Source organism: Platalea leucorodia, assembly GCF_965183815.1.
Source record: "Platalea leucorodia genome assembly, chromosome: 1".
Classification (NCBI taxonomy): Eukaryota; Metazoa; Chordata; class Aves; order Pelecaniformes; family Threskiornithidae; genus Platalea; species Platalea leucorodia.
Genome location: NC_138823.1, coordinates 116,545,836 through 116,570,852, shown reverse-complemented (window position 1 = coordinate 116,570,852; position 25,017 = coordinate 116,545,836). Strand labels below are relative to the sequence as shown.

At 41.7% G+C, this 25,017-nt stretch overlaps 1 protein-coding gene across 3 annotated transcripts in view; it reads right to left on the bottom strand.

The window, feature by feature from the left end:
- Nucleotides 1-25,017, bottom strand: part of STARD3NL (STARD3 N-terminal like) — a 35,684-nt gene that overhangs the window by 1,543 nt on the left and 9,124 nt on the right. The window contains exons 2-7 of one of the 3 annotated variants that reach the window (XM_082330167.1): nt 12,056-12,352; nt 9,135-9,212; nt 7,028-7,105; nt 5,564-5,617; nt 5,344-5,461; nt 2,657-2,755 (exon numbers count right to left, since the gene is read on the bottom strand). In XM_082330167.1, the coding sequence (XP_082186293.1) occupies nt 2,657-2,755; nt 5,344-5,461; nt 5,564-5,617; nt 7,028-7,105; nt 9,135-9,212; nt 12,056-12,280 (652 nt within the window). In that variant the 5' untranslated portion in view covers nt 12,281-12,352. Of the gene's footprint in view, nt 1-2,656; nt 2,756-5,343; nt 5,618-7,027; nt 7,106-9,134; nt 9,213-12,055; nt 12,353-25,017 lie in introns of all 3 variants that reach the window. The other 2 variants (XM_082330166.1, XM_082330168.1) reach the window with 2 other exon arrangements.

Genomic DNA, 25,017 nt, shown 5'->3' with positions numbered 1-25,017 from the left:
TTTCTTATCTTTTCAGACATTTCATATTGAAGGTTTTTTTTAACAGTTATCAAACCCAAAACCCAGCACTGGGATCATTCTTGAAACACCTACCCTGTCAACGGATTCAGTTAGCAAGTGCTCCAAGTTCTCACTACAACACACTCGGAACAATCAACTCCGCATCTGCCCACTGACAAGCAGATTTTCCCACTTGCTACGTCCCGCCCTTTGGAAGACAACTTCAGAAGACACTTTCAAAGCAGCCAGAAATACTGCTTTACAAGTTAATAATTTCTGTATCTAGTGTTCTGGCAAGAGATTGTCTCACTCTAAGCCAGAAACCAAACAGCTCCCTCTGCCTCTCCCTGCCCAGTTCTCTTCTCCTCGTCCCCTGCCTGCTTGCAGCTCTCTGCTGTGGCAAAGCCCTGGAAGGCCCCAAAAAGAAAGCTTAGCTGGTCACGGGGCTACGTGTCCAGAGACAGCTCCTGCTGGAGGCACTGCTTCGCAGGAAGGTGGCTTGATGGATCAGTCGTTTCAGGGACAGCAAGAAGATACCAAGCAAGCAGGGTGAGCAGCGCTAAAATGCCTGGCAGACTTACTTGGACTTTTGCTATCAATTTAAAGCTGAACTATGGACCCACATTCCCTCTCACAAAGAACTAAAAAAAGACGACTAAGGTGTTAAGTGGTTTTTTTGGCCAAACTACTCTGAAGTCCTTTCCTTTCTTGGAATAGCATACCTGCCTTTCATTTTGAAGCTCAAATTGTACAGAAACTGTAGAAATTTACTCTTTCCAGGATGATTTTCCACTCACTCCTTCCAGAATGATTACTTGGCAACCAAGTCTAATGTTGAAGATGAAGGGTCAACCGATATAAAGAAGTGGATGGAAAAGGGTATGGCCCTGGACATGTGCATCTTCAAGGAAGACATAAAAAGATAAATATGCTAAAAATTCCAACAGAGCCTGTTTTAAATGTTACCTCCTGACAGCAAAGATTTGTTTTTAGACATGTTGCCATGTCAGCAGAGGGGTTTATTCCTCTCTGCATGATCATAGGGAATAGTTTATCTCTAAATATTTTTCCAATCAATAGGTAAGGCAAATTGACCAAAAATTGCTCTCTTAGAATAATCCATAGTTTGTCTTATCTGAAAGAAATGCAGAATTTTGAAGAAAATATTTTTAATTGTGAGCTATTTTTACTGTACATCATCTAACAGTTTCAGAATACTTTGTGACTACCAGTGCGTGTGTTTTAGTTCAAATATATTCGTTTGACCGTTTCTTTTGCTCCTCATACCCATTGAGGGTGCTTAAACAAATTTATTTGGCAGTTAGGGCAGACTAGGAGAAGGCACGTGAGCTGTTACTGAAACCCAGGTGACAAGCAGCCAGCTGAAAGCAATGGCACAGTCACATACCTGTAGTCACCACACACATGCTGGGGCACGATAGCTCACTGCACGTGCAACACTGACCCAGCCAAACTGCCAAGGAGAACACGCTGGCTCCACTTACACTGCCTCTCACGCTGTATATTCTGTCACCAAAAAAAATCCCAGGCTGAATCCAGTATAATACTCCCAACCATTATTCCTCGAGATAGACTCACAGCTTTAACTAAAATACATTTTCCCTTTGAATCATGTTATACTCAACATTGTCTTAATGCTTTGTCATCCCTAGATGGAGCTCTAAGTCATTCATTATGCCAAGACGTTCAGCAACCATACAGACAGCCATTAAACTGAAAAATAGTGTATAACTCTATAATGCAAGATAGGCAAACATATCTGTAGCAATTAGCAGATATTAATATTTTAAATATTTGCATAATACAGCACAGCTTTACAGAAGAGATTTACATTTCAGGGTAAAAAGACTGACATAGGATTTGGGGGTTCACGCTGTGTCCTCAAATAACTCAAATCCACTCAACCCATAAAGAAATTACTCATTTCTTCGAAACGCCTGCAAACACATTCTTAAATCTTGCAGTATTTCCATTTAGTTTTTGGCTTACTTGGCTCATACCTCAACTAGAACAAAGCACATGATATGCAGAGTTAAGATGTTAATTAACACTCGCCCTCAGTTTAATATACTCACACAGCTAGCCTTTTTATACAGAGAGGGCTGCTTCTTTTTGTTATGAGAAAGGAAAAGAGCCTCTGACTGAAATTTCAGTTTGCTTTAGAGCAGTATCAGGTTCGCTGTCTATCCTAAGATACTGTAAATCTCCAAGTTTAGGCTGGATTAAATAGTGCATTGCTGCATAAACGCTATTGCTAGCAGATAAGAGATCACAGAATATCTCAAGTTGAAAGGGACCCATAAGGATCATCGATGGCAGAAACAAACAATAACCGCCTCCTTTCAGTTGCAGTACCATTTTCTTTCAGACTCACCTTGGTTTTAACACCTACAGGGCATGTCAGAAGTCCCAATAACTACATGTATTGTAATTCATCTGATAGGTAGTAACTAAACTGAATTACTGAATAAAAAAGAATCTTTTATTTTAGGATTGTAAAGTACACTTTTCATTTAAATAGGAAAAAAATTTTTTTTTCCCTTCACCCTTCCCCCACCTTACCCTCTGAAGGGGGTGAAATATGCAGGAGTTTAATGTCAATACGAAAAATCATTCACTATGAGAACGTAACTACCTGCTACAGATTCAGGAGGAGAATAGAACTGCCCGTCAGAGAGGACTCCTGGGTGAAGAAGAGCTGCTCGTTCAGAAGCATCCTGTGCTATCAAAAATCCTAAAAGGAAAAAGAAACAAACCCACAAATCCTCAATGCTAGCACATAGCATCTTAAAGATCAAGTATTGATGAAGAATCTTAGAGTGATGTATTATATTAGCATTTCTAACAAGTTACTTCTATAAATAAATATCTCAGATGTTAATTTAACATTTATGTCTTCTATATAACTTCAAGCAGCTAAGGAGACACACTCCAGCAAAACAGAGGTACTGTACAAATGAGTTAAGGAATCCTTCCTTCTACTATGTGTGATTGCATGATTAGGATGCTACATGTAAATTCATCAATATTCACTGGCTAACTAAAACTCTGAAATACATTTTTAATGATCAGTGAGCTGCCACGCATAACCAAATAAATTATTTTCTCACTTTGCCACTATAAGAATCCTCATGAACAGCCTGCTTTCACCTACCTGTCGCAACATGCCTAGTTACTCCAACCTTCAACTCCTTTTGGCTCAACTTCATCTAAAATCAGGAAATTGATTTGGAAATTACATGGTGCTACTCTGGTGCATTTAATACAGGATGAAAATAAAAAAAGGGGGGGTTGGGAGAGAAGCTAATTCATTTCATCCTTACTGCCATCAACAGGTCTTCTGATAATAACAGGGCAAAGATGGCATTTTTACGTCAACATAAGGTTACTGAACTTCCATCCTTTACTCTCTGCCACGTGAAGACTGATGGCAGGGGGGGAGCGGGGAAGAAAACCTTGATGTTTTTACTGAATCAGGAGAGCTATCTGAGGTAGCCAGCAGTTACTAAAAAAAATCTCTTTCCAACTCAAACTATTATTTCTACATGCCAATTTATCTTAATTAACCAGTTCGAAGTCTCCAAAGACGACATCTATTTTACTTATATTTCCACTCTGTCCAAAAGAGGAAGGTCAGTCTCCATACTTAACAATGAGTCACAAGATACTAGAAGACCCATACTGGTTGGATTTTAGCTTTAAATCCTGCTCACAGAAGGAAACTTCTAGAGCTGGAAATCTTCCTCAGTGGAAAGACAGTTTTGCCCTTTTTTCTCCTTTTTTTTTTTAAAGTTACAGACAAAACATCTTCAAATTATGAGCACTGATGCATTAGGCAGAAAATTGCTGTGGTGGGGGTTTTTTTGGTTGGTTGGGTTTTTTTAAAACAAAACAGTATGAGGGGGAAAAAGTCATCTTCCACTCCTGCTAGAGATAGGTGAGAAAAATACCTGGTCAAAAAGCAAAAACTTAAAATCTGTTTTCGTTATCTGCCTCAGATTTAAAAGCAAATAAGGCACTATGTAAGTACCACAACACAACACAATCCAAACATGCCTATCATTTGTCTGACTTAATTGCTTAAAATCAGCATTTTCCAGTGAAACCTCATCTTTTTTGGAAATATGCAGAGTTCAACTAAAAAGCATATATTTCTAAATAAATACCATCTATTTCAAACTCAGTAGGAATGAAGGAAAAAAGTGCCATTGAATCCCACAGGGATTTACCAATAATATCTCAATTTTATGAATCTAATCATCAAGTATTTACATGTATATGTATGAAATACTTTCTTTGTCTATGAATATTCAGTACAAAAAAAATGCAAAAGTCTCTGAACTGGTTAGATTTCTTATCCATTGAGATAAAAGTGTGATGCAGCTATATTTCCTCACCCCTCTCAAAAGAGGAAAAAAAAAGTTACCCTAAGTTTCCCTTTCTCTAGAAAAAACCCAGTGTACTGATTTAATCAACTTCTTTCTTGGAGCGGTAGAAAAGAAGAGGGAAGGGATCACAGCAGAAAGGTTGCATTTCGGAGCACTAAAAAAACTGAGGCATCTATGCCCATGTAAAGCTTTTGTTTCTACCTAACAGGCAAACATGCCCTTCCAACAGAGTTTCAGACTGTATTTCAGGTAATGATGCACAAATAACAGGTTCACTGTAGAATTACTCTCCTGCTGCTGAAACTAACAAAACATCTGTAGCAGAAATCTATGCTTTCTTTTCCTCACCACTCAAGCAATATTCTTTTTCAACTAAATCAGTGGGTTTCCTCCGCTTAGTTGAATACATTGAGTGTCAGATGACCCGCTGCCTCATCTTGAAGAGGCTGAAATTCCTACTTGCTCTGGTCTCTTTCTGTCTGTGATGAAGCAGATGCTCCACAATACTTCTTTGCTTTCCCTTTTCCACCTCAAAAGAAGAATTAGCGACATGGAGTTAGTTATCCTATTTACTCTTCCTAAAAGAGGAACCAAACACTTATTCTATGCATTACCCAGAAAATAAAATTTTACAAGCCCTAGTCAGTTAAATTTTCATGTCTTAAGCATACAAAATTATATACATTCCTCCATGCTGGACAAATTGCTGATCTGGCCCTTGTCACTTTTAACTTTGCCTCGCTAAATTAATTAAAAACTCACTTATTTGAAGGCATATGTTGCTTTCCAGAAACAAGAAAAATTATGACATATGATCTAATTTTTCCCACAGCTCTTCAAATTTTGAGAAGCTGAAAGAAGCATTCTTCTGCCAGATAACATGGGATCAAATGTTGCTGACTGCAGCAATTGAGGGGAAATATCAAAAGCTTACTGTTTTCTTCTTCAGCTTCTTGCGGTAACACTTTAAAGTCCAAGAACCAAGTTTCAATCCAGGCAAGTATGAAGGATATGATGGGCAGCACGTAGCCAAAAGCACCCTGTGAGAACAGCTTGAAGGAAACAAAGCCACACAACATTACAGAAATTACTCTGAAGAATCTTGCTTTCAAGAAAACAACAAAGTAAAACAAACATTTGATTAGAATAGATACCTGTGAAATAATAACTTTTGCTAATAAAAAGGCACTGGTCACTGCTGTTGTAAACTGAAAGAGACAGGGTAAGAACAGTTAAGACTAATAAATGGATTTACTTTCTCATTTTTGCCATTATCTATCAGTGCAACTTTAAATATTTACCAACAACAGCAAGATCTTAGATTAATAAAATGTAACAAGTATGATATAATTAACTTAAAGTGCTATTAAAATAACCTCCTTAATAAACATAACTTTTAATACAGACATCTTCAAATATTGATTTCCACACAGCAGAGAGCATCTGTGTAGCATCTAAAGTGCCTGAGTTACATAAATTGTAATCTCACTGTATAGTGAAGATGCAGTATTTTATTCACCAAGTCCCTTAAAAAAATATCTATCTATGTATTTGGGGAAAAGCAAACAGCAATTGCTCCAAATGCTTTTCACTACCATCCAAATCAAAAGATCCATTTCAAATAACAAAATATCTTTGCAGGAGTAAATTTGAATTAATATTTTAATTCACGTACTGATATTGTGAAAAATGAATCACTTTGAAGACTTGATACTCCCTGACATATTTAAAAAATGGCAGGCTGCATAAAATGTCTGGAGAAAAAAGAAAAAAGAAAAAAAAAAAAAAAGCAGTGGACAAGTACCGTTCACTTAAGCAAGGCTTCTAACTCTATTAGCGCATTTGGGTCCAGCAATTCTTTAGATAATAAGAAGAACCTAACTAGCTTCTGGTAAGCACAGGCAGGATTTTAAGATTAATGGCTTCTGCAAAACCTTCAATGAAGCTTTATATATCTAATTGCTTACTACCATGATGGGTTCACTCTCACCAACTCACAAACAACTGCATCAAGTTGGAGGATGTCATTGGAAGAAATACTCTAAAGCTACACAACTAAGAGTAAGGGATTTTGAGAGGCGTGTACTTAAAAATAGACACAATCAGAGCAGCAATTACTATTATGTATGTGTTTTTGCTATGCTAATAACACACTTTCATAAAAATTATGGCATGTAATCTCAGACTACTAAACAAACTGCATGCTACTCACTTGAAGAAAGTTATACACGAACACATTCCACTTGCACCTACCACAGTGTAAGGGGGAAAAAACTCTAAGATTTACAACTCACTAAGCCAGCAATATGCCTATTGTATTACAATCTATAGTACTGACTGGTAGAAGTATGAATTTGTCATCAAGTTTTGCATTCTTTCTCATCCACACAGTCCAGCTGCATTAAAGATATTTTCTCCAATCCACTGTGGTTGCTTACAGTTCTCAAGAACTTCCTTTCTAATATTCCAGAACAGAAGTTTTTAATCTGTTACTGTACAGAGAATTTTTATATATAGCATCAAGATGATTCCTAACATACAAGCGTTAAGAGGCATCTAAAATTTTGTCTGTTGGATCCATTCTAGTTAAAACTCCATTATGCTTGGCTACTACTCACAGCTATTGCCCACCAATGGCGCAGTCTGCACATTGCATATGCAAGTATTAACACCTTAAATCGAAAGACTGCCAGTAGCTATAGAGAAAGGAAAAAAATATTTGTTGGTTAATTCAGAACACAGAAGAACCACAAGATTCTCAGCTCACTGAAAATACTAACTGCTTACAAAACAACTTAAAACAGGACAATCTAAGTTCCGTTATTCAGAAACAAATTTGAATGTGTGCTTATAAAACAGAAACAGAACATAATTTCCCATTTGTAAAGCAAATGGCACCACTCACATGCCTGCATAGGCTCAAATATGCAAGCATGTGCAATTCCACAGATAAGTTAGAAACATAAGAAAGCTACACAAAGTATGTTCATGATCATTTTACCTGACTGGAATCTAAGCAGTTAAATCTAGATGCAGTTAATCCAGCAAATACCTTGAGCATCACTGTCCACCTCACTGATCTTAGTGGTGTGCTACTGCACAAGAATATTATTAAAAACTGTAAAGACTTCACAAATGTAATCAGAAAATGGAAAGAATTTTTAAAAACAATTTTCTACTTACTAAATTCTTAGTATTTATTAAAATATTAACGTTGCAACAATCCATTATTCTTTATGGAGATGCCTGCAATAGCAAGCCGTTCCAAATATTCTGCAGTAAAGAAAGGTAAGTTATGGTATTTCTAGGCCAGAAAATGAAATCAATAGCAGAGAGACAAGATTTCTGAATCAGGGACCCTAACCCTCAATTTTCCTGTTTATTCTTTGATATTAGATTGCCTTCAACTTCTTTTAAAAGATGTGTTCAGAATCTAAAAAATGTGAAACAAATGCTTAAAAATGAAGAGAAATCAAGGACAGACATGGCCAGAGCTATAATGAATCCATTTAATCTTATGCAAATATATACATTTCAGCGATGTGTAGCAGAAACAGAAGAAATCCTGTATAAGCCCACAAATCATTTTGCAGAATTCACTGACCTAGTTCCTGCCCAGGGAATAAAAGTCTATTAGTTTGCATTACATGTTTTTAACCCTTGGTTCAACTACAGGGCAAAATAATTTCCAGAACATCAACATTTACAGAACATAAAATTTTTTGCTTTCTGCAGTAAGGTATATCATGGACAACCTGCTAGCAAAATAATGAGAGAGAAAGGGAGAAGTAGCATAGTTTGCTAGCTTATGAAATTTGTGTATTCGGTACCTCATTCCATTTGACGAAGCAAATGGTCCAATGCAGAAGCAGGGATGGATTTTTACACCAGTTTCAATGAGAGATTCTGGATATAGGCATCAATATAAAATGACTGATACCAAACCAACCCATCTCTGCCAGGCAAACAAGATCTGGTAGAATTAATGATCTTGCAAAAACATGGGGCCCTTTAGAAGAACCGTAAAGAAACAGCTTTTACTTCGAGATCAGTAACTTGGTCTATGCAGTGCAAAATGCATTGCAACTCCAGAGCTACAGCACTGCTGAAAGACAGAGAAATTTCCTAATGTAGTAGAGTTCCTCCCATGTGCCTAAGGTGCTTATACATAGTAAAGGAGAATCATACTTCATGTCATCTGTTTTTAGTACAACGTTAAAAAAAAAAACCAAACACGTTTGACTTAAAATACACAAATCTGAAAAAAACCTGACCTATACAGGCCAATCTGGGAACAAGTCTCTCCTCACTGCAACTGACTTATTTCTGTGGAAGGACAAAAATGTCAGTTTAAACAAAATGATTTTACAGTTGGAGGACTATTGGTCTTGTCCTCTTAATGAATGATCTTTATGTTACATCAGTCTCACATTCTTGACTGAGTTTTTCATCTGCTTTTCCATGCCTCCCAAAGGAGAAGATGCAATTTGAGTGTGCCTGAGCATTGCTACCCACAGGCTCCATAAGCCTGCTGCCAAAGCAGGACTGGGCAACTCCTAGACAGGCGAAATTGGGCACAAGTCCTTCCGGTTTAAATTATCAAGAAAGATCATCCCTTTCCCAGGACTCAAACTAGGGAACATCTGTAGGAGGAGGAATGTGGGAAAACTATACTTTTGCTGCTTTTCTTCTTTCTTTTTTTTTTTTTTTTTTAAGAACACTTACAAATATATCAAAATATGAAGAAGAGTAGTCATATTGTAGGACTTCTTTCTCTAAGGTAGTCTCAATGCCTCCTTTTACCTACAAAGAAACAGCAACACACACGGCTTTAGAACAGAAGTTACTGAAGCCAAAACACACAACTATCTGAAAGGTGAAATTAATAGTTCTCCACTGATGTACAAAAAGGTCATTAAACTAAGAACATACATGCTAAGGACATATATGCTAAGAATGTCAATTTCAAGATTAGTGTCCTTATTTGTTTTTCATGATTATATACAATTTTCAAAGTGAAAACATTTAGGATTATCACCTGGCCTATGCAAGCTAAGTTTCAGACTGTCCCAAAACAACAGCAAACAAGTTGTAGAAGGAAGAAGAAATGATTAAATGTAAGGTCTGTTACACAAATTCACAGGGCATTTTGTGTCTCATAAGGAGGATCAAAACAGCTGATCAAAAAGCCACCCAGAAACGAGCTCTAGTTAGTCACGTTAGCAAATAAGAAACAAAACACTAACTGAATTCATACTCACAGATCTTTTCCTTATCAGCATACATACTATTTGTTTTAAGAGAGCTGAGCAAAAAAAACTCACTGTAAAAAACATGGAAGCTGCAACTATTAGACCATTCTCCCACAAATAACTAATGCCCAAGTTTAATTCTTTCATTTGCTTGAAGGGATTCAAAATTACATCTTCCTTAGCCACTGTGTTTCTTTCCAGTGGAAGAATTCATCACTTTTCTGTTCTAACTGGGTTAGTAAGGAAATCATTTAGGATGTACTGGGTCAGAGAGTGTGAGGAGTATATACCTTAGTTGGGAACAAAAAACCTTAGTGTCCATATCCTATTGTTTTTAATATTAAATTCAATAATAAAGCACTGCATGAAATGGTTATGTAAAGCACTGGAAAATTACACCAACAGAAGGCTTTAATATTGAGTATGACTACTATTAGCCTTTTAAAGAAAGGCGGTACCAAAGCAGGCCAACAACATACGCTCACCATCTCAAAACACTGCAGTCTAGACACTTCCACACTTTTCCCAACTATACTGCTGGACAGTGTTTTCCTGAGACTATTCACCCCAACTCCAAATTTCTTCTATTTCTTCTCTCCCTCCCCTCTATGGCTACCTGGTAAATAATGTTCTAAATATAGCTTCCCCTTGGTTGCTCTACTGCATCAGGTGTGATCATCTGTTTCCAGCATATATAAGGAAGATCAACTTCCCCGCCTCCAAGCTGTTCACTGCGTGGCTGTATGAGCACCATGTTAACGTAAGGATGAGCAGAGAACCATGACAGCCTTGATTCAGGGGTTGCTCAAACTGCCACAAAGCTGCTCTCTGAAGTGTTTAAAAATGAACTATGCCTAAGCACACTGGATAACAGTGACAAAGGGAAAACAATACTTACAGGAACTCTGGCAGTAATTCTGAAGTCCCATTACTTATGTACCAATGACGGACAGTCCTAATGCAGTGCTATTTGACTTCCCAATGAACAAAACTTAAATTTAAAAAACAGAACAAAAAAATCTAACCATGTGTCGAATTCTAGATATCAAATGATGGCTTCTAATATTATGGCTTCCGAAGACAAAAAACTATTTTTCATTCTTGCTGACATTTGGCAGTATAGGACGCTGGTTCATAATATGTTCTCCTTAAAAATAAAGCTTTTCACAAAGAAAACTGCCAGGATCTTGAGGTCCCTTAATGCTGCAGCATTCAAAATGAAACACCATGAGTTGGTAGCATTTTCTATACAGAGTCTTAAATATTCTGAGAGCGCTAATATGAAAATCTGTATTCTGAATCCCTGACAAGAGATACAAACCCAGACTCTGCTCCTCTTAGTCAAACAAGCTGTTGAGAAACGGGCCTAAAAAAAGAAATGCAACAGAACACTATGCTGCTTTTCTGAAACCAGCTAACTTTATGCACTTGATACAACAGTCATTCCACCTAGAGAGACAAGAGAAGTCTAGTCCCACAATTACAGCATTCAAGCAAGCAAAGTCTGCTTTCTCAAATTAAACCTGAAAGTGTTTTTTCACTATATCAATGAACTACTTGAACGGTCAGCTCCTGAAACTTCATAATGTCAGATCAATAACCAAAGTTATTTATCTTGTAAAGGAATGCTGACAAAAAATGTTCACTCGAGATCTTTCTTGTCTAGAAAAGGGATTCCTCCTGTTTTTCCTGTGTGTCCCTTCTTAAATGCATACTTTAGATTATAGCTTAAAACCCAGCTGCAGAACTAGGATACTACTTATGCAATAACAACAAATCAGCTATCCTATTGCTTTCTGGAAATTTCAGGAGAACTGCCTCATTTTCCGAATTACAAATGCTGGAGCTAAAATGGCAACTGTGGGAGTTTATGTTGTTCAAATGCACCCCGCCATACACAATGTATAGCATACTAAGTTTGTCTCAAAGAAAATACATCACAGCAAAAGAAAGGTTTTGGCCATTGGAAGTCCTTCCAGGGACTAACACCTCCGTGAAATATCACTGACTTGGAGTTACTCAGAGGGCAAACTCTCAAATCCTGTTAAAAATCACACTTCTTGCCAAATTCAAAGAGGTACAGTAACATTTTTGTTTACTTGCTGCCTGAAAAGTTCACTGGATTTCCAATGGTTTCTTCAGCATGGTTCATAGACTACAGGAACACCAAACGGTTTAATGACAAGAAGATAATAAACCATGTATTCTAATGACTAAAAGTAGATGCAGTTGAGTAGATACTATGTTCATGAAAGCTTGAAAGTAGAGAAGCTGCTTTAATTTAAATAGATACAAATAGCATATAATTTGGGATAGAAAAGAGCAACTTATTAACCACTCCTGAAGTGAATAAATAAATTAATAAAGTCTAAGGGTACTGAAAAGACAACTCACATTTAATTCTATTATCCACAGCAAGGTTATGAATAAGAGATCAAATGTAACAAACAAGCAGAAAGTCCTTCTGACATCTGATATGCCTTTCTTCTCTCTGCCTTCATATGACTCAATCCTTGCCATCAGCTGCGCTGGGTTGATGGAGTGGACATCCCGCAAGGAAGGACAGGATTCCACACTGCTACTGTGAGCATTTTCTGCATCACCTGGTACCCGATTCATCCTGGGTTTGCTTAGAGTGGTGGTCTTCCAGTTTCACCATCACTAGAAGGCTGATTCATATACGAAGAATTTCTAAACAAACAAACAAAACCAAAACACATTAGTCACCAAAACCCCAGAATTTCAGTAGGTAATTTCATCTTGCCATGTCAGTTCTCTTTTTGCTAAACTGATGACTAGGAGAATTTGGCAAGTAGGCTTTAAAAATTGTTTCTGAAATATGATATATCTAGGCTCTCTTCATCTCTCAGAGGACTTGTAAAACAAGAGAATTGATGTTCAATTAGACCAGTTGGAACAAGGGAGCACTGTCTAGATTTAGAAGGCTCCATTCTCCACGTTGTTAGAGATCATTAAGTGCAAATTAATAAAAAGCATGATGCTGTGCATCTTTAAGATTTCTGATTCTGATTTAAATGCCATCAATAGCAGCCAACTTAAAGGAAGTTCCACATAAAATTCCTGAAAAAACAGCAGTGTTAGCTACCAGCATATCCAGAGCTGACACAACCAAAAGATTAAAAGTCCATTAAAACCCCTGAATACTATAGTAATCATTCTATAAAGCAAATACACTGCTATTGGCTCTATATATAAATTCAGCTACTACGACAACTTACATTGCCAAACAGGGTCTCACTGAAAAAAACTGTTTGCAACCCAGTGGTTAAAGGTAATGCAATTACCATAAGTCTCTTCTGACTATAAGGCTTTTAAAAAAAATTTTCAGGTTAAATTTCCCATAAAATGGGAGCAGTTTGATGTACCATTCTCATTACTCCACGAGAACCTTTTTCCAATTAAAGCTTCTAGAAAGAGTTGACTAAGAAGGTCACAAAAGTTTCAAGGAAATGCCCAGAAAACTTCATTTTATGCAAAATACTCAGAATAATAAGCTATACATCCTGCAATACAAATCACATCAGCCAAGCTTCTGTAACATAGAGGGAATAACTTTTTGAAATTCAAGACCAAAACTTTGTCTCTTCCTGTGTGGACTGTCTTTCAGTAAACCGCAAAACAGAAAAAGAAACCCTTCCCACTCTTCTATTCCAACAGCGTTTCAGCTCCCAAGTCTGCAAGAACACAGTCAGTCAAAGCACAACAGGAAAAGCAGACAGGGGATCTGTAACACACTGCTAGGCAAACACGAGGATACAAGGACACAGGGAAAAAGGAAAGGTGAGGCAGGGAGTTGCCAGTGCACACACATCACAGCCGAGGAAGAGGCAGGCCAGCCAGGGATGGCCAATGTCTAGGTCAAGTCACACATATAGCCTTCAGGTAGCTCAAAGCCTGGTTTTCGTGGGCAACATCATGAGAATGGCAACAGACCCGCACCGAGACAGAAACTACCTTGCCAGCTGAGTCTCTGCCTGAAGGGAACAAGTGACCAGAGGCAACTAAACCAGTATCAATCACCATCTCATTCTGGGATCCGGCTGTGGGCCAAACCAAGCACAAGGCCAGGCACAAGCACAGGCAGGCTACTGCCATCCTGCTCCTGCCTGGCAGTCAACCCCAGGACACTCCTGCCCATGGCTTTACACAGTCAACCCAAGGTATATGTCTTCTGGTTCTCAGTCATAAGCCATGGGACCAGGAAAGCTGACAGGCCTTTTGCTGGGCCTGAACTCCTTTAAAGAGGTTTCAGCAGAGCACACATGACCGGAGAAATTAAGAAGTGGGAATAAGAGATTGAGATAATCAGTTTCATCATTAACCGGAATAAAAATAAAACCAGAAAACGTTGTACTGCACTTGCTTCTGTTTCAAGCAGATTTACAGCTGAGCATCTTCATTACTTCTCATTCTCACCCTCCTGTTTACCCAGCTTTGGGTGAGAGGTGTCGGGATTTGTGCAAAGACTTTTCCCAGTAAGTACTAGCCTCAGCTCTGTAACACGTGCTCCCTCCCTTCCTCCGAGTCACACACAAATTATAATTTATAAACACCGTTAGGCAAGTGGACAAACTTTGAAGTTAAACTGAACTCGCATCAGGTTTCTACCTTTTTCTAAAATAAAATAAAAAAAAAAACAAAACACACCACACTTCTACAGTTATAGTACTGAAAGGACTAGGAAGCTTTACAGTAGGGACATGAACGCCACATTAAGAATTCCAGTGAACCTGCTTCTCTCTGACTATCCCATGCTGATACACATTTTCAGTCAGAAACTGTTTTGCAATTCCTTCTATACCTGTTTCAAGTACCAGCCACTAAACCTTATTCTACAAATCACATTTATCTGTTAGTTTGATAATATCCATGTTATCTAAAATGCCTGTCTACTGAAAACAAAGTGTGTCATTTAACTATTCAGTATGCAAAGACATATTTCAGTACAGTACACAGTAAAGTTGAGCAGAAACATGGTTATCTCATAACATCCTCTAGTAAGGGCTAGTCCATACCCAAGGATTCATGTTGCTTCTTTGAGGAAAACAAGAACATTTTGAAAAGTAAGTAAAAGTTCTGAAGAACTGCTATTTACTCTGTCCTCTCTTCCCCCAAACAGAAATAGTACTAATTGCCATTAATTTCATTAGTACCATCAGACTGACAATTCTATAGAATAGAATAGAACAGAAGAGTTCAGTTGGAAGGAACGCACCACAATCATCTAGTCCAACTGCCTGACCACTTCAGGGCTGACCAAAACCTAAAGCATGGTATTAAGGCATTGTCCAAATAAATACCTCTTAAACACTGAGGGGCATCAACCACCTCTCCAGGAAGCCTTGACAGAAAAAGACCTTAATTTTGAACAGAACAGGGCTAGAAATCATTTATAATTTCTTAGAAGATCTCAAAGTGAAGCCCACATGGCTCTGCACACTAGAAAAGGTGATGAAGCTGTGCTTGCCACAGGATCCTCATGGGGCTCTACAGGGAGCCAGTGTTTTGCTTTCTGCCCACAAATGCTGTTCAGCTTTACGCTTGCAGCAGAAGTGGCAAATCCTAAATGAAAGGAGAGGTAACTAGTTTTGGAGTTTGTGTTGTTATTACGCATCCTAGCCCTAGGTAGCTGCAGGCCGCCAGATGCTGACAGCAAAGGAGATCAGCGACAATGTTATATTCCTAACTGGTAAAACCATTTTTACCCAGCTGAATCTCCATCCCATAGAATAAGAGGTATGTTTATTTGCTGATCAATTCTCTGACTTACAGGTGAACTTTCTCAGGACAGCAAATTCATGAGAGTGCATCAGCAACATTTGACCCTAAGAAGATTTCCTTAAGTCACTGACATAATAAATAATGCAGCTTGTCAGAAAGACTGAACTCTGAATTAAGTACTCTCAACTGGCATCCAGCTTTGAAAGATGCTGCTTCTTTTGTGGGCTTGAAGAGGGGCTCTTGCCTAAAGCTTGATACTTTTTCCAGCCATACCAACTGAGCTAATGAAAGATATTGCCTCTTCCTACAAACCTTGTCCTGTCAAAGGGATGTGGTTTCTTCACTTGTGTGTGTGCTCGGTACTCGGCAGATTTCCAAAGAAAGATGGTGGTTTATGCCAGCACAGGATCTGTCCTGGATTTTTTTTTAGTCAAACTTTTTTTTTAGTCAATGTGCTTGCTTGAATGCAGAGCAGGCTATGACCAACAGCCAGTGTCCCTTATCATGGGAGAAAGCTTACCCAAACTGATGACATTTTTCCCTGTTTCTGGCCTGCTGGGACCTCCTAGACTGGAAATCCCATTCAGAAATTTAAGGTTCATGTTCCACGTAGGTGAGAATGGGAGGAAAAAAGCAACGGAAGAGCAAGGTGAAAAAAGAAGTGACATGAGGCAAAATTAAAGTATGCCAACAGAGCGGGAGCCCAGAAACCAGCCAACTGCATCCCAAATTAAAGAAGGAAAAAGAAAAGAAAAAAAACAAGGACGATGACAGAGAACCATCTTTGTCTGCCCCTTCTCAGCCTGTTTTATGGGTTTATAGAGAAGACATGGGGGACCAAATCCAAATTTAAAGGTTCCTAAACATCAGCATTTCTTCTGAGGCAATAGAAACCTCTGAAAGACCTGACCAGCCTGACAGAGCACCCGTGGGGTTTGCTCACGCTGACGCTGCTCACTCAGCACCCGACGGCCCCGCGGGAACCAGTGCAGGGCTTTCAGCTGCCCCGCGGAGGGAAGGAGGCTTTGGGTGGGCCTCCACCTCCTCCTTGGGAAGGAGGCTTTGGGTGGATTTGACCTTTCAGACTCACTTCAAGCAAGTAGCACACATTTGCACCTCCTGCTGAAGTGGACAGATTGAGCGCAAAATCATCTCTAGCCAGTGGAAATCAACAGTCAGCGCTTATGACCCTGTTCTTTCCTTTCCAAGAAAAGTTTTCTTAACTGAGCTGCTGAATTTGGACATGGAAAGCACCTAACTCCCTTCCATTTAATTTCCACCTTGTGCTAGCTCACACTGCCAGAATGATATTGCCCTTAGGATTATTTGTTCCAACAGTCTCACTCTTACAGATGTGGATGAAAAGCACAGAAGGTCCCCATGGGAAACATTAGCAGAAATAACCAGACGGAGGAGAAGTCCAGAACGAAGCAAAGCAGGACGTGTTCCCGTGCACCTGCTGCCTTTCCCATCACACGAGCCACCCGAGCTGGACTTGTGAAACGGGCAATCGCAAAAACTAAGCCACAGGAAGCAAAGCGCTATTGCGCTTCAAAGATTGGGGCTAATATTGTCTATGTTAGCGCAGCGCTCGCATGATGTCAGATGTGTTGCTCGCTAATGAAATCTCCCTCTCTGGAGGATCTTTTTTAAGGGCAGAAGGAAATGTTGGATATTGCCTCCACGGCGAGTCGTGTCCCAGCCAGCCAAAAGCACCAGCCAAGGGCGGCCAAGCACAATACATCTTTAAAGCTTCCTCCTTTATTTCTACAGCCGCTGCCTGAAGCATGGCTGTCAAAGGGCTTTAGAGGAGGAAGACATATGTGGCATGTGTTTGGTCAGGTGTCTCAAGCGCTACAATGAACTTTGGGCCACACTCTGGTGTGAGCAGAATCGCTGCACTCGAGTGCTGTAAACAGCACTTGCTTTGTACTAAAAACCCTCACACTGAAGTGCCCTGCTGGGTAACAGCAGTTCATAGGAAAACATTTGGGATGAGATATAGACCCCAGATCTGGCCATCAATGGCCATAGTTTAAAAAGAAAAGAAAAGCCAAGAAATGGTTAGAGAAAGAAAAAAGCCAAGTAACACCTGCCCTTCCAAAAAAATTTCCATCTACGTTGGCTAAAAGCGGTGACTTTTTTTTTTTTTTTTTTTTTTTTTTTTGATGTGGCAGTCAGTGCCAATTGTATAGGAAATTGTTACTTCCAGGCTGGATTGTTGCTAGATAGAGCACAGTACGGGAAGGCAATTAGTACAGCTAGAGCTAAGTGTTTCAGGATGTGCTAGTTCAGCATTCATTTGCCTTGTGGGGCCCTTTGCAAAGAGGAAAGCATGGTCTTAAAATGCACTGGCTACCCGTTGGTTTTCAAGCGTGACTCAAAGCGTAGGCTTTAGCTTAAAAGTTCCATATAGTCTGAAATCCTTGCTACTGACAGACTCTCTTCTGCCTCCAAGCCCTCTGGACAGGGGACACTCCTGGCAAGGGAACTTGTCTCTAGCCTCGCTCTGCCTGCTGGTCCATCAGATCCACCTCTGGACACATGCGAGGGCCTGTCTCGTCACACTGAGCTTGCGTCAAGATGCTGAGATTCCTTAGCTGAATAGACGCAGCCTGGCAGCATGCTGCCCTCGTTGCACCAGTTTTGCAAAATGATTTCTCACAAAGTCCATGCTAGAAGGTTGTTTTCCATAGTTTCTTTCATTAATTAATAAATAAATAAATAAATAAATAAAAGGGAATCTCAGTTACTGTTGGCTGTGGTTCTTTTCTTCCCTAGCGGGCAGACAGCCCTTTTGAAAAAGTGACTGGACTGACACCACCAGCTTCATGTTCAGAGCCCACCCACACAGCCCATCTGTTGCCCAGCTGGCTGGTGGAGGGCTGGGTCTGCTGGTCATGGCTGCGTGGAGCTGGACTCCAGCAGGCCACTGATGGGTGAAAGCCTCATTAACACATCTCTCAGGCTCCACCCTTCGTGCTTTGATGTCACCAAACGTATGAAACAGTGAGGTTCATGGTCAGGTCTTTTGAATTTAGATTGCAGAAAACCACTGTTCAAGATATGGAGGTTTCCTGCCTTCCAAAAGGTACATTCATTGGGCACATCCTATTCTGGAGTTCACGGCATCCATGAACCAGAAAAAGCTCGCTCTCATGGTATAGTTCCACGGCCCCCATCCTCCCTACCAGCTGGAGCTCTGCCAGAAGAGATAGCCCCCACATCAATAAACCAGGCGTGAAGAACTGCAAGGTAGACATAGGTAACACAACGTCGGGTGGAGCACCATGGGTTTCTGCTACAGTCCAGAAACATTGGAGTAGGCAAATGTTCCTGGAGGCATGAGCAAGTCACAGGGTGACTACGAGCCACGGATGTGATACAGGCAAATGCATTCTTGCGTGTCAGGCAAGGTATTTCCATAGGAAAGGCAAGCGTTGTGCAAAGCCCTGGTGAGCGCTCGTCTACACCACTATGGACATTTCTCGTTACTCAGGTTCAAGAAAGATAAATTCCTTCTGGGATGAAGGCAGACAAAGACTAAGCAGCTGATTAGGAGCATGGAGGACCTACAGAAGACGACAACGACTAGGAGGAGCAAGACAAAGGCTGAGAGGGCTGCCATCGCTTTCAAGAATGATATCAAGGATGAAGGCCAAAGGAGGAAAAGAGCTACTGAAGTGCAAGGAAAAATATGATAAAGAACAAAAAACAGTTCAGGACTTCATCCCAAGCAGACGACCTCACCATACACAACAGTGTAGTGGCACATGTCACTTGGTGCACTGGTAAGGAATGGCAAGGAAATCATGCATGCTCCCTATGTCTCTGCAAACTTCATGCAGAGGGAACCAAACCCTTCTCTTCCACCTCTGCCATCACCACAACCAAATAAATGTCTAGGGTATAAAAGCAAACACCCACCCTTTGTTGTTTTTTTTGTTTGTTTCTTTCTTTTTTGTTGTTTGTTTCTTTCTTTTTTGTTGTTTGTTGGTTTTTTTTTTTTTTAACACCCTGAATGTACATATGAGTTTTGGCACAAATGTACAAAATGACGAGACGGTACCTTCCTTACTCTTTCAGTACTCAAAATACTAGATTCTAAGGGAAAGAGATTTGCCAGGGTTTTAGGTAAGATCTGGACACCTTCCCAAAAGTTGAGGTAGAAAAAGAACTCTCAGAAAGTTGAAAGTCACAAATGAGCTGTGGAAGTTTTACCTCATGGCTGAAGCACCTTTTGTATCCTGTGCTTATGCACAGCCAGCTGGGCAGCTTGGGTTCAGTGGGAAAAGGGGTTGGGACAGCGATAGCAGCAATGGCTATTTTTGCTGTTTGGAAGAGTTGGCCTTTGCCTGGCTGTGCTTTGGGCACGGATCCAAATGTTCTAGGTCTGAAAACAACCAACCTTTCCACCACACCAGTGTCACCTCCACTCACGTGTTTTTCAAAGCCTGTCTTATTTCCATGGTGGTCTAGCGGCACCATCCACCCCAGCCTATGGCTCTGGCTACACTTTGGCTTTCCTCCAGGTTGCGGCTGCTGAAACCATCCCCTGTTATCCCCCCAGAAAAGGGTTTGTGTCCCTGGTCCTCCTTGCTGCATGGCCTCATGGCCATTAGCTCTGGCACAGAGAGGGGACGGCTGATAGGGGCGGTCTCTGGGCTGCAGGGTTGGTTTCTGCCATGGCCTGAGAGAAGAGGAACAGCACTGGGTTTGTCCTTGGCAGCTGAGTGGCAGAGGAGGCATCAGGGACGCCCAGCAGCTCTGCACAGTGCAAGGCCACCAAGGGCACGGACAGCCCCCTGGGCCTCCTGGCCAGCACCCCAAAGGAGGGACGGTGGGCAGGGCTGCAGCGGGCGGGGCTGCGCATGGAAGGCCCCGACACCCCCATGTCACAGGGCCACCACCCAGCAACGCAGCAGTCACAATGCCCCGGGGCAGGATAAAAGGGAGCATCCTCCCGTGTCCCACTGCCATAGCTGGCCTGGGCGCAGCCCGAAGACATCCCAGAGGAAGTCCTTGAGGAGCCGGTGGAATTACTTGAGGGGTCTGAGGAAGGAAGACCAGAGGCTGGATGAGGCTGATGGAGGTTCTCCGCTGCAAGGCCAGCTCCTGGCAGGGAGCCCTCCAAAGGTCATCTGATGGATGGAAATCCTTTTCAGCTGGATAGCAGTGGCAAGACCAAGGGAATGCCTTCTGGAGAAGCACTGCAGAGCTCACCATCCTCTTCTCTTGTGCAGCCAGAGGCAGCAGCCGTAAGAAATGGGATGCGGAGACGTTGCAAGGGGTCCCAGGGCTTTGGAGCACCCGCTGGTGTCCTGCCAGGCATGGGAAGGATTCTTCCCCAAAGGGCCATCAGGCCAGGGGTATGTGGCCGCTCTCGGAAGCCCCTGAGATGGCTCCAGGGTGAGGGAGAAGAGGGCTTGGACATCTCCTGGGAGGCGTGCCCAGCCTGTGGGATGAGGAGGCAGGTCTTGCTCACGTGCTCAGGGAATAGCCGATCGCCAGCGCTGGGGTCAGGAAGGAATTTTCCCCCGGGGCACATTGGCACTGCTCCCCGGGGGTTTTTTGCCTTCCTCTGCAGCACTGAGCATGACCACTTCTCAGGGCTCCTCTGGTCCCTTTTGGCTGGGTTACTGCCTGCTGCTCATGCACCACGAAGACGGCCTCTCGTGCCCTGCAGCTGGGGGGAGGAAGGCTTTTTTTCCCCCCACGGTGAGCTAGCAAGTGTCCCTGGGGGTTTTTTGCCTTCCTCTGCAGCACTGAGCACGGGCACTTGCCAGGGTTCTTTTGGGCCACTTTGGCTAGGTGCCTGCTGCTCTTGCTCCACGAAGGTGGCCCTCGTGCCCCGCATCCGGGGGGAGGAAGCTTTCCAGACTCCCAAGGCGGGCCCCAAGGGTGGCCCCCGGGGGTTGCTTCTTGTCCTCTGTAGCATTGAGCACAGCCCCTTCTCAGGGCTCCTCTGGGCTCTTTCGTCCCGCTGCTCTTGCACCTCCAAGGCACCACTCGTGCCCTGGCTCTCGCTGGCTCTCTTGCCCATGGCAAGTTTGGAGCGGGACAGAGCTCTGCTCTTCCCTTGCCTCCATTTCCCCAGGGGTTCTTGCTTGTGCAAAACAGCCTGTGCTTGGAAGGACTCCAGGCTTGCTGCACCATCCGGAGCTGCCACTTTTCAGCTCTCCCTGTGTGCAATCCAAGGGCCGAGCAGGCACGAGAGCGCTTTTCATGCATTGCTGGCCAAGAAGCACAGCGGAGCAAGTTTTGGAAGGCAAGAAGTATGCTTGTCATCGCTACATGTCATACTTCTGGGAATACCACACACCTCCTCTTCCTTTGTGCGTGATTGGTACTGATCCTTGTTCTCGCTCTTCAGGAAACACTGACTGCTTGGCCTGTATTCAGGCTCCCATATTATTTGAGTTTTTGCTTCCTAAGTGATACATGAGAGTGGTTCTAGCCCCTTCTTCTCAAAGGACAAAAGAAAAAAATAATTTAGAAACAAAAGAGAAAAGATAATTACAAACTAAGTGTGAGAATGTTTGGGGTTTGGTTTTTTTGAGTGCCAAAATACAAATTCATGTGAAAAAGATTCTTTACCAAAAAAAGAGACAATCACATTTTTAAAACTTTTGAGATTGTTCTAGAAAGAGCCTTCTTTGTGCATCGGTCACTTATCTGCTTTCTTGTTTCTGGCAAAGGTGAATATTTTATAGTTCATTGCTGTGTTTTCAATAACAGTTACATATTTTCAGGATTGTTGTACCATCTGTGGGTTGACCCAGTGTCTGCCTCTGATCTGAAGGAGGCTGGGTTCAGCTGGCACCCCTTCTTTCGGCTCCAGGCAGTCCCATTGTTTGGGTTATTCTATATGGCAGGCTTCAGGAAGGATGTGTGGTCAAAACAAAGTATGGCCTATGAAGGAATGATGTTTACAGACCGGCACGTTCATTCCCTGCACTGCCCGGGTGAAGGACATTCAGCAGGAAGATAAACAGCCCGTAATTCATGATATTGCAAGAAGCTCTATGGGCAAACTTGCCTGGAGAGGTGGAGTTCACAGCAACCGTGCTGGATGCTAACTGTGCCATTAACTCCTTGTCACAAGAGACATGTGGGTGAGCCAGAAATCGTGGTATTCCCCAGGCAGTCTCAATAGCACACGGCTCTCCACAAAATGTAGGGGATTTGCAACTTTCTGTAGCTCTCTGACTTGCCTTTGCCAGACTTCAAGCAATGTATTTTCGAGCTAAACTGAGGATTGCATCAGCCTGCTCCCGGCTGGCTACACTTGCGCATTGTGTTAAGGCTTGTGAACATCTACCCTGAAACAGAGTCAGAAAAATAAAATCAAATCCTGTTTCCACTTGTATCCTTTGCGTTATGTGTCCTTGAAAGTGTTTCTGGAGCTGAAAAAACCCTGACATTTTAGGCAAATAACAGTCTCATCCTTACTCGACTCACCATGAGTGCAGGAGAATAGAACAGAACAGAACAGAATAGAACAGAACAGAACAGAATAGTTCAGCTGGACGGGACCTACAACGACCATCTAGTCCAACTGCCTGACCACTTCAGGGCTGACCAAAAGCTAAAGCATGGGATTAAGGGCATTGTCCAAATAAATACCTCTTAAACACTGACAGGCATGGGGCATCGACCACCTCTCCAGGAAGCCTGGTCCAGGTTTGACCACCCTCTCAGTAAAGAAATGTTTTCTCACGTCAAGTCCGAACCTCCCCTGATGGACGCAGCTTTGAGCCATTCCCACGCGTCCTGGCACTGGGTACCAGGGAGAAGGGATCAGCACCTCCCTCTCCACGTCCCCTCCTCAGGAAGCTGTAGAGAGCAAGGAGGTCACCCTGCAGCTGCCTCCTCCCCAAACGGGACAAACCCCCTGTCCTCAGCCGCTCCTCAGAGGACGTGCCTTCCAGCCCCTTCACCAGCTTTGGTGCCCACCTCGGGATGCATTCAAGTACCTTAACATCCTTTGTAAATCATGGGGCCCCGAACCGCACACCATGCTCAAGCTGAAGCCACATCAGCACTAAATACAGCAGGCTAATCACCTCTTTTGCCTGGCTGGTTACGCTGTGTTTGATGCGCCCCAGGATGCAGTTTGCCCTCTTGGCTGTCAGGGCACACTGCTGTCTCATATTAAGCCTACTGTTGGCTAGCAACCCCAGATCCCTTTCTGCAGGGCTGCTCTCCAGCCACTCCTTTCCCCATTTATACTTGTGTCTGGCCTTACTCCACCCCAGGTGCAGAATCCAGCATTTGCTCTTGTTAAATGTCATGCCACTGATGACTGCCCAGTGCTCCAATCTATCCAGATCCCTCTGCAGGACTTCTTGTCCCTTGAGAGAGCCAACAGCACCTCCCAGTTTGGTTTCATCAGCAAAGTTACTAATGGTGCATTCAACTCCTGCCTCCAGTTGGTTGATAAAAATGTTGAACAGAACTGGCCCTAGAATTGAGCCCTGAGGAACACTGCTGGTGACTGGTCTCCAGCAGATGTAGCCCTGTTCGCTACAGCCCTTTCAGCCCTGCCCTTCAGCCAGTTCTTCACCCAGCGCACTGTGTACCTGCTCACTTCACAGCTGGACAACTTGTCCAGAAGGATGCTGTGAGGGACAGTATCAAAAGCCTTACTAAAATCCAGAAAAAACTACATCCACCACCTTCCCTTCATCCACTAGGCAGGTGAAAAGGCAGAATTTATAAGCTTACTGAAATGTCAAAACATTTAAGAGAGAGAGAAAAAATTCTGAGACAAAAATCCACATTAGTATATTCATGATATACTTTCTCTTCACTGCTCCTGACTTCAAGAGAAGTAAGATTTTGTCTTTTTTTCTTTTCTTAATAACTGCATACATTCACTTTCACTTAACTCCTACTGCTAAAATATTTAGCTAAGTAAGCTTTCTATACTGACCTATTAAAAGTCATAGACAACAGGGCTTTTTCCCTGGAAAGAAGCAAAGTTTTTATCTGTTTAATTTTTTTAAAAAAATGTGTGTTTTGTTTTCTTTTTTTTTAACTCTTAGTTGTTATGGTCATAACTCAGGCTTCCAAACAGAGAATTAAATTCCAAACTTTATCCTAGTGAACTAAAGATTTTACTCTTATTAATAGTATTAACTAGCATAATAAGTGAAAAGTAAAGGAGTTTATTAAAATTAGCAAGGTTAGGACTGCACTCCTTCCCTGCCCTCAAAGTCTAATGAAGACTTTAGTAATACATGGTGAGAGCTAGCCCACGATTTTCAGGTTACATTTACAATTAACACCATTATTTTCACTCATACTGACAGAAGTAGATGGCACATATTGCACGTATCTGTTTTACATGTATCTCAGAGATGCAGTATCAGAATGGTACTTCTCTTTTCTATCATTATACTATCCCTATTCTTCCATTCTATTGTCCTTGCTTTAAATTATTTTTGTGGTTACTATGTTAATGTATCACACATGAGCACCAGCGCAACTTATGTTAGTTTTTTTCTTTCCAAGGAAAAACCACACAGCAGAATTTAACTGAGAAGAGATAACAGAAGTGATTTAAAAAAAAAAAAGAAAAAAAAGAAAAAAAAAAAGGCTTACTCAAAGGG